Below are 15,062 nucleotides of genomic sequence, written 5' to 3' on the forward strand. Positions count from 1 at the left end.
CCATTCATGGCAAGCAGTCTTTATTACAATACAACACACACACACACTCACACATATATACAAGTTATACAGTATTTGCTCAATAGAAAAATTTGTTGGATCATTGAACAAAACAGAACATAGTATTCTTTTTTTTTTGAAGAAGAAGATTATCCCTGAGTTAACATCTGCTGCCAATCCTTCTCTTTTTGTTGAGGAAGACTGGCCCTGAGCTAAATCCATGCCCATCTTCCTCTACTTTATATGTGGGACGCCTGCCACAGCATGGCTTGCCAAGCGGTGCCATGTCTGCACCCGGGATCCAAACTGGTGAACCCCGGGCCGCTGAGGCGGAATGTGTGAACTTAACCACTGCGCCACTGGGCTGGCCCCAAGAACATAGTATTCTTAATATCCAGAAAAACACCTGAAATTCTTCCCTTCCCATTTCTGTGCTTCCCATTTCAGCCTTCCACAAACTGCTGTTCTTCAAAATACTGCCTCTGATTTGCACACCTTCCCTAAAGCAAGACCACTTGATTCTTAACTCCTTTTCTCCTTCTTGGGCTCTCTGGATCTATTAATTTTCTTCTTCTGGACTTCTCTTTCTTTCCAGTGTAAAAATTACTAACCCTTTTGTCATTTTCCTGGTCTGCAGCTTTTTCCACCCATTAATTATCCTGATGAGCATAATAAAAGAAGCTGGGGCCAAACAGGCAGAGGTTGAATAGTTTTTAGACATTGTGAGAGAAGAAAGGCTGGACATAAAAGTACATTATTTTTTGTTCTTGTTACAGTCCTTTCATGCTAAAGAACTGTGATCTTGATACTTCTTCTTTTAGGATTTGGTGAATATGTTCATGTTCATTTTTCCATTGGTAAAAAAACGAACTTTTCAGAAATTTAGTTATGACAACATGTCAATGTTTTATTTCAGTCTTGCTTCCAGCAGGAGAATGCACCAGGCCAATTCAAAGAGTGGTTAGATAACAAAAAAAGAATACCTGGTTAAAGATCTTTAGACTCTTTTTTTTTTTTTAAAGATTTTATTTTTCCTTTTTCTCCCCAAAGCCCCCCAGTACATGGTTGTATATTCTCTGCTGTGGGTCCTTCCAGCCGTGGCATGTGGGACGCCGCCTCAGCGTGGCTTGATGAGCAGTGCCATGTCCGCGCCCAGGATTCGAACCAACGAATCACTGGGCCACCTGCAGCAGAGCGCGCGAACCCAACCACTCGGCCACGGGGCCAGCCCCTAAAGATCTTTAGACTCTTGACTGTCAGTCAGCTGAGTAGGTCGATAACTAAGTTCCCAGAAGAGCCTTCTTAAATTTGTTAAAATTCATCCAAAATGGGTTAAGCTTTTTGCCAAGAATGTTAATTTCTTCCCAGAAGGAGTTTATAAAATTGCTATGCAAAAGGTTCTGTTCTAGACAATGGAACAGATTTCTCTTTGCACCATACTCTATATTTTACAAGCAGAGCTGTCTTGTTAAGTCCCACCTTCATGCCTTTGCTCATGTTATTATCCTCACTTGGAGTGCAGTTATCTTATTTTTGCTTCTTACCTACCTAATCCTTTAAGGGTTAGGCTTTTTCTTTTCTACTAAGTCTTTGTTGACTTCTTCAACTTTTAGTGATATCTGCTTTATAAATTTTTTCTTGTAATTTGTACAAGCAGTTCCATGAAATTGGAACTTGAAATAATACACTAGACATCATAACTTTATAAGAAGATCTTAGTGTACCAAAAATGTATAAACAACTGAAAGAAGTACTTTTTTCCACTCTACTATTGACTGTGTGAAGTTTGTATCTTAATTATAGTAAATATTGTAGCTTTTATTCTGTTTCTGTATGAGTTTGTTCATCTGTAATATAGAGATTCAACTTGATGGCTGTTGTTCCACTCAGCTTTGAGATGCTGTGGTTAATTAAAAGTTTTGTTTACCTTCTTAAATTTGAAGGTGTCTTTTTTGAGGGCAAGTGATTTGTATGACTTGCATTGATGTAACTAAAACAAACCTACAAACAAAGGCTGTCCATGGTGTTGGAACATTGGGGTACCTAATCGGTCATCCCTCCTCCTTCCTTCTCTTCAATAAGTGGAAATACATAATAGAGAATAGATGAAAAGGAAAAATTTAATTTTATTGAGGATAAAGCCAGATGAGAGTACCTGGGTGCAACGTGAGTGTTAAAGGACACTTTCTGCTTTATCTCCCTCAGAATACTCTCTTAGCAGATTCGAGCCAGCTAACATCCATCCATTCACAGGCTGAGAAGCTGGAGATTTGTGTAATCTGTAGGTTTCTTCTGTTTCTGAATGCACCCAGGTCCTGGTAGCACCACTACTTCAACTATGAGGTGACAACTGTGAGGGGGTGGGGAAAGAGGCAGAAGTTTTTCCTTAGCATGGAATTGATATTGGAAATTTCCTCTTCCAGAGGCCAGAGTGATAATATGAGAGAGGAGGCATTTCCCCCTGCAAAAGGAGTTTGTGAATTGGTGCTACTTTTCCTTTCTTAGCCCCTGTAATTTGCCGAAGCATCCAGAATCATCAACTTCATAGGTTTTTATACTTGAAACTTCTTTACAGATGAAGCAAGTATAGCATTTAATCATCTGAAGTCTCAGAAGATTTCAAATATAGGAATTACAATAATTTGTTACATGCTTTTGTTAACTTGCTCTCTGCTTGTTCCTATCTTAATCCACCTCACAGTAAAGACAGCCTTGAACAGGAAGATAAAAGGGTCCATACAAGCCGATTGTGTTGATATGAATCTCTTCTATTTTTTCAATCACTGATGCTTATAGAACTATGTTTTTAAACCACTAATAGATAGAGCTAGCTCCTTTTCTTTTCTAGCTTCCTCACTGAATTATTATAAACATTAGTACCAAACAAAATGGTAGAAATCCTTAAAAATACAAGTGAAAGACGACAAAGTTTATTTTGTGATAGCTTTGGAAAAAAGCAGGAAATGTTTATACTATGTGTTTTAGCATGATATTCTTAGATATTCATCAGTGCTTTCTTGTCGTGACCACATAACTAATTGACACTTCCATAAGAGATAGGAATAAAACTTATCTTTTTCTTATGGTGAGTAAGAGTGCTGAGTGGGGTGTTTAATATTTGTTGATTGATTATATTCACTCAGCATTTGATTTTCAAGACTGAGGAATCTTCTTTTTTTATTTGCTTCTCCAAACAGATGACTACAAAATGAGTGATTTTTTTTTTTTGAAAAACAGAAAGAAGTCTGTATATGTATTTGTTTTTATGCCTTATTCACAGTGTAGCCCATAGTTACTTAGCAATTGTAGTGCTGAAGCTCTGCTCTTCCTTAAACTATCGAAGATTGGTAGGATATTTACAATATGGGCCATTAAGCTTCGCAGCATAACTATTGAATACCTACTGTATACTAGAGTTTTTACATTTATGATGATTTGAAGAAGGGGATACCAAGATGTAGAATAATTAATAAGCCAGTTATTATTTGTGTACTGTTTTGTTTTAGAGTATATATATAAATACTCATTTTCGACAAAATGAAATCACAATAAAAATAATAAGACGTATAACTATATAACGTATATTTAGTAAATATTAGCAACCTGGATTTCGATCTTTTCTAAAATGCAGAGTTCTTTTCAACCTTTTACTTTCTTAATGTATGAAATAAGAAGATTAGGTTCAAAATTCTTTGTATCTGGCTATAAAAAGGAAGAAGTCACTACATTTAAAGGTTAGTTTTTTAAAAATTGACTTAAAATTTTTTTTTTCCAGAAATCTTCCTGCCAAATCTATGGAAGAAGCTTTACGTCACCGACAAGAATATGATGAGATGGTGGCTGAGGCTAAAAAACGAGGTATCAAATTTAACTCCAATTGGTATATTTAATTTACTGATTTCAACAGGAAATTAACCTGTTGGTTTATTTCAACAGAAAGGTAGATGGTAAAATTAATCAAGTCTGTCTTTAACATGATGCTGATTTCTTATTTTTCTAACTAAATTTGTTCTTAAAAATAAATAAAATGCTATACTGGGATCATAGTTTTTGTGTGAGTACTTTTACAAAACTAATATGAGGACAAAGGCAGCAGACTGTCTATGAGGGATCTTGTAACTGTAGTCATAAATCTTGGACTACTCATATTTTAATTTATAAATGAAGATTTTGTTCATGAAATTCACTTCTTTTAAAGGTTTTAGGCTTTTGATATTTTGTAAATTAATAATTTTAACATTTTAAGAAAACTTCCTATATGGCTTTGAGAATATGCTTTGGAATTAAAATTTGTTTTTGTGACTTAGGAAGTCTCTCTATAGTCCCAGTGGTATCATTTGGACAGGCATATAAATGTATGTACTCTGATGTGTGTAAATTCATACATTTATTCATTGATTTTGTTCTCCAACCAAAAATGTAACATAAGGATAATTTAACTATTTATTTACTAACCACTGTTAGTTTCGGATACATTTTTAGAAAATACTACACAACTGTATATGTTTTTAGACATATGCCTTATTAACAACTGATATTTTTTCTTTTGACTTAAGGGATATTATAATGGTCTACAGTTCTACTTTGTGGCACTGTTTTGGAAATGAAGTTAATTCTTTAACTTTATAGTAAACCTAGGATACATAAGGCCATTTATCTCTTTCTAAAGGGCCTAATTATTTAAACATTGGTTAAGTTTATTTTATTATACAGAATTCAAAATATTTCTAACATACTCAGCAAATTTTGGTTGACTTTCCATTCTGACTTTACTATTTGACTAATATTTAAGATAGATATTGATAAATAGATAAGATCCTAACAACAGGATATGACAGAAATAACATCTAATTGAGAAATCAGAAGGTCACAACTTTAATCCAGTTTGACACTACCTGGATGGTGACACTCTGGATAGACCTAATGTTAGTTTTCACTTCTGTAAAGGGTGTGTGGTGGGGCAGGTCACCTTGCTCTAGGCTGTCAAGACCTTCTGTCAACAGTTTTTTTAAAGCAGTGGAACCCTCTCCAAAGAAATCTTACATAGAATCTGAATACATAAAAAAAAAAGTGGAGCTGCTTGCTTGGCCTCCTCCTTGCTTTTTAAGATGGTTTCTGAGGCATATGTGAAACACAATTAGAAAACAGTTTGGCTAGCTGATCTCTGAAATGTCCACTGGTTGTAAAATTATATGTAACTGTGTATATATTACTCACTTCTCTATTTTTGAAGCATCTCTTGTTCTGAAATTGTGACTTCTGATTTTCAGAAGGGTGTTGTGAGTATGTGCGTGTTATGGGGATTTTTTAATTTTAGTCTAAGTAGTAAAGTGAAATATCATACTAAAAAGTGTTCACATAATAGTGCTATTGGCAGAATCATTTTTTAATGTCATGTGGTTTTATGTGAGGAAATTCATAAACCCCTTTTATGAAAAACAGGTGTTGGTTAGTTGCTCGCAGTTATTTTTTACGTAGTTGTTAATTCATGACACATTTCAGTTCATTGATTAAGTATAAATAGAATATGTGATATAGTAACCTATTTAAATTATTTTTCTGACCTTTATTTCATTTACTTTTGTAGAATATTAGGTTAATCAAGTTTATTTGCTTTCTCTTTTTTCCCCTCCTTCCTTGTTTCCCCTTTGTTCCTTCCTCTTCTCACTCCCTCCTTCCCTTCCTTCCTTCCTATTATCAGAATATTCTTTTTGAGAAACCCTTTTTTGTAGGCTTAGGTAAAAGGAGAGGGGTGTTCTGATCTAGCTGTTTTGTATTGAAATAATTTTTACTTGTTTAAAACAGAAATTAAAGAAGCACATAAAAGAAAAAAAATAATGAAAGAACGATTTAAACAGGAAGAAAATATTGCGAGTGCAATGGTAATTTGGATCAATGAAATACTGCCCAATTGGGAAGTAATGTAAGTAAAGCAGCCTTTTCCTGAATTCCATTGTCTTTCCAAAGATCTCATGTTTCCAATTCTATGTTTTTATTACTTTTGGCATGTATCTTATGCTTTGGCTAAATTATGCTATTAATCAAGGTCTGAAAAATTTTGTCCTTATCTCTGTACTTTTGCTTTTATAAATCCCTTAGTCTCTACTACCCACTTCCCTTACTGACCACCTTCTATGCCTGTCAGAATCTCACCTGTTCTCTGAGTTGTATCTGAAATACTAGCTGATCTATGAAACTTTTAATTTCCTCAGTTACCGTATTTTCTTAATTCTAACTATTGATGTAATAGCAGGTTTTTGCAAAGAATAAATTAAATGTGTACATTTATTGTGAGATGCATTTATTAAATGTTGAATATTAAAGTGATTTTCAATGTACTTCTCTCATAATCAAGAGAATATGGTATATATGATCTTTCCTTTTTGTAATGTCCCATTATCCTGAGACTAATATACTTCTTGCTGTACTTTGCCTTTTATTTCTTGATAATATTTTTGTACATGCCTTGTCTTCCCTCTAGACTGGAGGGTAGGTGATGTCTTCTGCAATGCCTAGTGTAGGATATGCATTGGGAATTTGTTGAATATTGGCACAGTTTGACAGATATTATATTAGGCTCTTTACATAAGTAATGGTATTTGATTCTTAGAACCTTTACTCCCACTTATTTTATAGGGAAGCTCAAGGTTAGAGAGGTTAAGTGATTTGCCCAAGGTTATACAATTAATGAATGGTTAAACCACATTTGAACTCAGGTCTTTCTGACTCTAAAGCCCACACTTTCAGCATACTACACTGCCTCTCAAAAACTAGAGCCTTACCCATAGTAAATACTTTGTGATTTTGTTTTTGGTACTGAATTGACAACAAATTTTTATGTTTCTTTCATCCTGTTTTTTCTATCTGTCCACAGATTTTTGATTCTTTCATTGTATTCTTAGTGTAAATGGCAGCTATAGAAGGCAGTTCCTTTTAAATTACTATCATCCCTCCTTTAGGGTACTATATATTTTTCAGTCTTTTGTTGCCTAAAGCGTGAACCCAATGGAAAGAATGCGTCTCTATGTTCTTAAAAATCATTCAATCCCTTGGCCATAGACTAGGTAAACCATCATGCAACTGGTATTTTTGGTATAAAAAGTAACTTTCTCCTTTTTTCTCCCCCTTTAATTCTAGGCGTAGTACGAGAAGAGTTCGAGAATTGTGGTGGCAGGGATTGCCCCCTAGTGTTCGTGGGAAAGTTTGGAGTCTAGCTGTAGGAAATGAACTAAATATCACTCCTGGTTTGTATTCTATATTCAGTTCTTCCCACACATGCAAATAGCCATCTCCAGAGTTACAAAGCAGATTAGTAGACTGGCTGTTTAAAAAGGCTTTACCATGTATAGTGTCATTTTAAGAGCATGCTTCATTCCCCACCTCCCTCTAAAATCTGGTATGATTTAATAAGTAAGTTACTATATTTCATATTGTATAAATAAGATCTGTGGGTTTTCCTTTAATTTACAACCATCAATAATATTCTTGACATTCAAATATATTAACGCTAGGTAACTGCAAAAACTTCTGGGATTTAGGTAGCAGTGGATGAATAATAAAAATATGCAAGGAAAAGTAAAATAATCTAATTATGGAAAGGTTTCCCCTTTATTCAATTTTTTGAATAAATATAATAAACACATAAATATTAAGGGAAGGCTAGAAATTTCTTTTCCTACATCTGTGCTCAAACCAGCACTCTTGGAATGTTTTTATTTGAAAATTTTAAAGTTTGAAAAACAGAAAAAAAAGTAAGAGTCTCAAGGAGTAGTAGTTTGGTTTTCTTAAGCTTCTTAAAACTTGATAAGAATAAAATGTAGAGTAGTTTTGATGAATTAAAAAAATAAAAATAAAATTAGGATAATATCAAATAGAGGAAAATATAAAAGAGTTAATAATGAAAGGTACTAAATCGGTCTGAGTGATAATGACAATGCTAGACAATGGCACCACAGAAAGACTTAAGAACTCTAGTATAATAATGTAAAATATTGTTACTGTTACTTAAAAATTTTTCTTTACATATTTATTGAAAAAATGTCAAGCAATAGTAAAGTACAAACTGTATGTTTTTCCTCCCTCTTCCACCTAATAGGATCAAACTCTTGCTCTTGATCCTATTATAAGTACAAGTCAGCAATTTGGTGTATGTTCTTCCAGATCTTTTTTCTTTGCACATAAAAAAGTGTGATAATTTTTTTTATTAAGATTATGATAGTTTACAACCTTGTGAAATTTCAGTTGTACATTTTTGTTAGTCATGTTGTGGGTACACCACTTCACCCTTTCTGCCCTCCCCCCACCTCCCCCTTTCCCCTGGTAACCATGGATCAGTTCTCCTTGTCTATATGTTAACTTCCACCTGTGAGTGGAGTCATACAGAGTTCATCTTTCTCTGTCTGGCTTATTTCACTTAACATGATACCCTCAAGGTCCATCCATGTTGATGTGAATGGGACGATTTTGTCCTTTTTTATGGCTGAGTAGTATTCCATTGTATATATGTAAAAGTGTGATAATTTTTAAGGTTTCCGTTTTTCTTCCTTTTATTTTTTTCCCCACAAAAAGGAGTTTATGCCATAAGATTATTCTATGGCTTGCTTTTTTTACACTATAATCTATCTTGAACATCCTTCCATGTCAGTACATACAAGTGTACCTTATACATACTATAGCTACACTGTGTTCTACAGTTTGGCTGTACTATAATTTATTTAACCATTTTCCCAGTGATAGGTAAATCAGAGACATATATGTTTAAAGAACATCATGGTACTGTTTTTTGTCTCTCACATTAAAAGTGGTTAAAATGAATGAGAATTATTCACATTCAGTAGGAATAAAAATGTCAGAAATATTTAGCAAAAGCCTCAAAAACCATAACATCTGACCTATTTATTCTAGTTCTAAGAATCTACTCTAAGGAAATAGTTAATATTGGGTAAAAATCTTTTCTACAAAGATGTTCATAGCAACAATCTGCATTATATATAACTGGAGAGAATTATACAAAAATCTAAATGTTTATCTTTAGTCTTAAAAGTGATGCCAACTTTGAATAGCATGATCATGTATGATATTTAAAATTATTTTCACAAATATCCTTTAATGAACATAGTATTTTAACCAAACTTTTGTTTTTAATTTTAAACATAGAATTTAAAGGAAGAATTAAGTGTTTTTAATTTAGCTTAGAAAAAGTTACATTCTACGTGACTTAAGTGTTCTCTCCAAATAAAACAAAGACTTCTTTTGCCTTCTGTGTTTGGAACAGATTAAGAGGAAATATATTTACCTATAGTCAGACTTTCAGTTAGATTATTAAAATCCTTCATATGAAGGATTGTTGAACGTATTCTAGTTGTTTAAAATCTCAAGAATCATGCAATCAGTTTTGACTACAGATGAGGTGATGAAGTATTGGTGGCTCTTTGAAGTTTTGTTGAGCACTTTGGCTTTAGAATGTTAGGTATCCTGATAACTTAGACATTAAAATATTGGTTTATTGGCTTTTTTTGATACTGTAATCAAAAAGTTCTTTATTAAGCTAGAAATTTGTAAAGTGTAAAACATAACTGGGTCATTTATTTTCAAAGTAATTTAGGCTTTCTCTACTAAATAATTATGTATTCAGGAATGGAAGGGTACTCATTCTCTTCTTGTTCATTAGTGGTAGGAAGGAAGCTAAACTTCAATTAAAGTAAATTTACTTTTGATAATCTTGTTTACTTTCAGTGAGCTTAATAGTTTGACTCTTTACCTGTTGCATTTGTTTTAGTCATAAAATTTATAACCAATAGAGAATAGCAACTAAGAATAAGGGTTCTAAAGTCAGTCAAACATGGTTCAAATCTTGGTTCCACTATATATTAGGTTTGTGACCTTGGGCAAATTACTTCACATCTAAAAATCTTAGTTTTCTTCATCTGTAAAATGAGGATAAGATTATTAGCTATCTCAAAGGATTGTTCTAACGCTTATTTGTGATAGTGAATATAAAATTGTAGTGAAAGTGAAATTTGCTCAGAGTGTATATAGTATCATCGTTGTCAGAAAATCAGGAAGTGAAACATACACTGATCTCAAAGTTAGGGTCCAAGGTACATCTTTGCTTCAAGCTCTACATTTGTAGATAGAAAATTAAATAAGTGTGACATGTGCAGTCAAGCATGAAAATGAACTGAGATGCAGGTCGTCGTCTTATAGAAAAGCGCTATAAATCTTCCCTGGCGAGATGTCCTTTGATATTTTGAAATGCATTACCACATTTTTATATTGTATCAATTTTGTGGCTTCCCAAAGTGATGTATTTGTTTGATGAGCCTTTCTTCTTGCACGAAATTTCTAAAAGTTGAGTAGAATAGTGAAACTGGACCTGGCATGGAATCAGTTTGAAATCAAAAAGTGCAAACTTCGATTTGATACCTAACTGCAAAAAAATTATATATCTACATTTTAAAATTATATTCACCTCTTAAATCATTGATAGAATTGGGCACAAAGAATAGAAGTTTTAAGTTCCATTTCTTTTTTCTTTTTAAATTTCTTCTTTTCAAACCATTAGTAGTAATGAAAAGTGAACAGAAGGGAGAAGAGATCAGAATAGTAAGGGTCTGTTTGAAATATATCTAGTCAGCTTTTTTATAATGATCTTATTCTTGGCAATATAAGAATACTTATTATGGTACAGTCATGCACTGGGATACTGTGCAGTTGTTAAAAACAAGAACTAAAGCAGATTTATTTTACTAATATGGAACAACTTCCAATATGATAAAGCAAGATGCAGATCAGTGCATGTAATATGTTGCCACTTTTTCTTTTTTAAAAAAGGAAGATATCTGTCTATCTATGTATATATATTATATCTCTCTATATATACTTGTGCATGCGTATTTTCATCTTTAGAGCTCTGATAGGTGTAGTTGCATGTGAGGAAAGGAAACTTATTTTTCACTCTATACTGTTTGTACTGTTCGAAGTTTTGAAAACAATCCTATTCAGTATTACCTTTAAAAACAAATTCTTTCAAAAAGATTAATGGAAACAAAAACTACTCTTGATATTTTGGGCAATATATAAATGTTAGTGTTTGGGCAAGAAATAGTTTTTGCTGTTCTGTCATTGAAATTTACTGTATTTATGTAATTTAAAATATCTGTAATGGTTAGTTAGGAAGTAAAGACAATTAAATTTTGGGAATTGAGAAAATACTTTCAATCTCTTCTGTTCTTAAAGTTTTAATGAGATCCTGTATATTGGAAGCACAGAGTGATAATCTCAAAAAGTGATTAGGCGTTTAAAGTAAAAAGATAGGGGTAGAGATTTCTGTATGTAGACCCGCTGACCAAATGTGTGAAGTTTAGGTAGCTTTGGGTGGATAGCTTAGGTAGCTTTAGACAGCAATATCATAATGGAGAAACCAGTTTCAAGAGGGAAGAAAAGCAAGAACTAGCATTAATTGAAGGTGTATAAGGTTCAGGAGCTTTATGTAAATTATCTTGTTTAATCATCAGTAACCCCAAGATCAGGTGTTATTTTTCACCAGTTTACAGATAAAGAAAGCGAAGTTCCACAGTGATCACGGAACTTTCTTGAAGTCTCACAGGTAGTGAGTGGCAGAGCTGGAATTTGAATCTAGGTCTGACTGACTCCAAAAAATCATGTTTCTGCTATTCCACAATGATACTCCTTTAGCAGAAGCATCTGTTCCTTCCTTTTACTTATATTCTGTATTGTAGCTATTTGGATGACCACTCTGCAGTATTTTTACTTGCTGTCTTTCTGGTTGTGTAACGGATAGTTTTGGTAAAATCAGGTACTTCAATTTGCCATATTTTTGATGCCTGCTACATAAGGGGAGACCTGACCTAAAATAGGATTTTTCTCTGTATTTTTAAGAGTAAAAATAAAAATATGTGAATATATTTCTTTCCTATTATTTATGAATTTTTTTTCTTTTTTTCCCCCAGAACTTTATGAAATCTTCCTCTCAAGAGCAAAAGAACGGTGGAAAAGCTTCAGTGAAACGAGTTCAGAAAATAATACAGAAGGTGTGGTTATTTTTTTTAATAAAAATTTTTGGATGAAAATCCAGTTACTGAAGACATCGTGTGATGTTTACCATGTGTCAGGACCTGTAGAAATTGCTTTATACACATTATCTTCCTTGATGTTAGTAACCCTTTAAGTAGGTAGTATTATCCTGAATAATACAAGAGGAAACTGAGGCTCAGAGTAGTTAACTTGTAAGCAGTGAAGCTGTGATGTAAACTCAGATCGTTGGACTCCAGAGTCCAGGATTTAATTACATCAGTAAGACTAATGGTGTGAAGTATTTTTGGGCCAACTCTTGCTTAACTTAAAGATAGATGATCTTCACAACTCACTTGGGACCTCCTGTCTCCTCAGTCACTGACTTTCACTCACTTCCTGATATATTATTTATCATTCTTATTGTGCCTTAAACTTTGTTTATTTAATTCACTTATAGACCCCATCTTTCCATCCACTTTTATCAGTTTTTTTTTCCCCTCATCATTTTGGAGAAAACAGGAACAATTTTTTTTCCTGTCATCATAGTTTATTAAATTTAGGTAAAGCTTTTTTTTTTTTTTTTTACAGATTGGCACCTGAGCTAACAACTTTTGCCAATCTTTTTTTTTTTTTATTGCTTTTTCTCCCCAAATCTCCCAAGTACATAGTTGTATATTTTAGTTGTGGGTCCTTCTAGTTGTGGCATGTGGGATGCCACCTCAGCATGGCCTGATGAGTGGTGCAATGTCTGCGCCCAGGATCCGAACCGGTGAAACCCTGGGCTGCTGAAGCAGAGTGTACGAACTTAACTACTTGGCCACGGGGCCGGCCCCCAAGTTTAGGTAAATTTATCCAACCATCTCTTGTTGAATAATGAAAAGCTTTTTGTTTGCCAGTCTCTTTTCCTTCTATATTTGTTCTACTTCATAGAAAAGCAAACCCTATTCTCTTGGCCTCTAAGGAAAACTCTAAAAATGAACATGGTTTAGGATAGAGAAATGGTACATATTTCATAGTAGTTTTCTATGGGTATGTAAACAACTCTGTTAAATTCCTCGAGTACTCTTTTTTCTGTTTTAGAAAAGTGAAGAGTAGGGTGAGGAAAGTTGACTAAACAAGGTTAGAGAGAGGACTTGATTTCCAGAAGGGTTCATGTATGTATCATCCTGAGACCTGATAGCTATGTCAGCTATTTATGGGAAACTAAAAGTCCAAAGATGAAGATGTAAGAAGTTTTATACTAGCATGGTCTTACAAAAAAATGATGATTTTTTTAAAACCCATTTTTATGAAGTATTGAAAGTACAGGCATACCTTGGAGATGTTGTGGTTTTGGTTCCTGACCACTGCAGTATCACAGTAAAGTGAGTTACATGAATTTTTTGGTTTCCCAGTGTATATTAAAGTTATGTTTACACTATAGTGTAGTCAATTAAGTCTGCAATAGCATTATATCTAAAAAAAAACAATGTACATACCTTAATTAAAATATTTGATTGATAGAAAATGCTAACCATCATCTGTGCTTTCAGTAAGTCATTATCGTTTTGCTAATAGAAGGTCTTGTAAAAAATGCAGTATCTGCAAAGTGCAATAAGGTGAATCACAGTAAAACAAAGTATGCCTGTGTAAAAATTAAAATTATAAGCATTTACTTCTGAGACATTTTGTCATAATTAATGGTAAAAGTTCACTTCAGAAGCAGTTAATTGAATGTAAATGAAGAATTGTTCCAATGAGAAGCAGTGTTTTGTTTAAATTACTGATTTCTTGTTTCCTGGCTGTTTATAATTTGCCATTGTCATTTAACTTTTTGGCCACTGTCTTTTCAAATATTACTTTTGCTCTATCTCTCCTCTCCTTCTGGGACTCAAATTACATGTATGTTAGATCATTTAACAGTGTCCCACAAGTCTTACACTTTTTTAAAAATTCTTTTTCTTTCTGTACTTCAGTTTAGATTTTTACTGACCTATAATCAAGTTCACTAATCCTCTCCTCTCCTATATTCAGTCTATTAAGTCTGTCCAATGACTCTTTAATTTCAGATATTTTACTTTCTAATTCTAGAATGTCCACCTGGTTCTTTTTGTAGACTCTATTTTTCTGCGGAAATTCTTCATCTTTCAATCTCATACATTTCCATCCATCTTTTCCTCTATTTTCTTTAATGTATTTGTAACAGTTAATGTTCTTGTTTGTTATTTCCCATACTGGATCATCTGCAGGTCTGCTTCTATTGGCTGTTTTTCCCCTTGATTATAAGTCATATCTTCCTGCTTCCTTTAAAATTTTAAATTGTCAGTCATTATGTATAAAAAGAATGTATAAACTGAAAGTGATGTTTCCCCTGCAGAGGAAGCATGCTCTTTTCTGTTAGGCATTTGGGTTATCACCGTAATTCAGTCAGTAACTGAGCTAAGTTGGGGCAAGTTTGCAGCTTTAGATAGACTTAGTTCATCTTGGGTTTCAAATTTCTTGCTGGGAAGACTGTCCTATTTTGATTGCAGGCTCCTCCCTCCACTGAGACACTCTCCCAAGGACCATGTGATTTTTGGTGATTTCATTTTGCCTTTCCAGCTCAGCCTTCTTTGCTACACTAGCACTTAGCACAAGTCCCGTGGAGGAAAATGAGATATATGTTCAGGCTCCTCCAGATCCTATCTTTATCACGTCAGTCTATTTGGCCATGAAAATCTCTTCTGGTTTCTTTCCCCAAGCAGAGTACCTTTGTCTACGGGAAGCTCAATCCGGAGCCCATGCCCAGACTTGGCAGATGCCCCCAGGAAGAAGAACAGCCACTGGTAGCCACTCACCTAGGAAAGACTCTTCTCTGTCTGAGATTTAAATCTTCTAGACCTCTCTGTATCCACAGCTTTCTTAAGCCTTTTTTTTTTTAAACGTGACATTTGAAATTTGTTTTTTCTTAGTTATTCTTGGAGCAATAGTCTTCCCATACCTTCTGTAAAAAGTGGAAGCAGAAATCCTTCACCATATAACTTTCTGATAAACATATAGATATATTC

At 33.7% G+C, this 15,062-nt stretch overlaps 1 protein-coding gene across 2 annotated transcripts in view; it reads left to right on the top strand.

The window, feature by feature from the left end:
- TBC1D12 (TBC1 domain family member 12) overlaps window positions 1–15,062 on the top strand; it is an 80,472-nt gene that overhangs the window by 52,776 nt on the left and 12,634 nt on the right. For both annotated transcript variants that reach the window (XM_046654727.1, XM_046654726.1), the window contains exons 4-7: window positions 3,776–3,858; window positions 5,806–5,923; window positions 7,138–7,244; window positions 11,973–12,053. In XM_046654727.1, the coding sequence (XP_046510683.1) occupies window positions 3,776–3,858; window positions 5,806–5,923; window positions 7,138–7,244; window positions 11,973–12,053 (389 nt within the window). The remainder of the gene's footprint in view (window positions 1–3,775; window positions 3,859–5,805; window positions 5,924–7,137; window positions 7,245–11,972; window positions 12,054–15,062) is intronic.

This window comes from Equus quagga, chromosome 2 (genome assembly GCF_021613505.1).
Source record: "Equus quagga isolate Etosha38 chromosome 2, UCLA_HA_Equagga_1.0, whole genome shotgun sequence".
Lineage (NCBI taxonomy): Eukaryota > Metazoa > Chordata > Mammalia > Perissodactyla > Equidae > Equus > Equus quagga.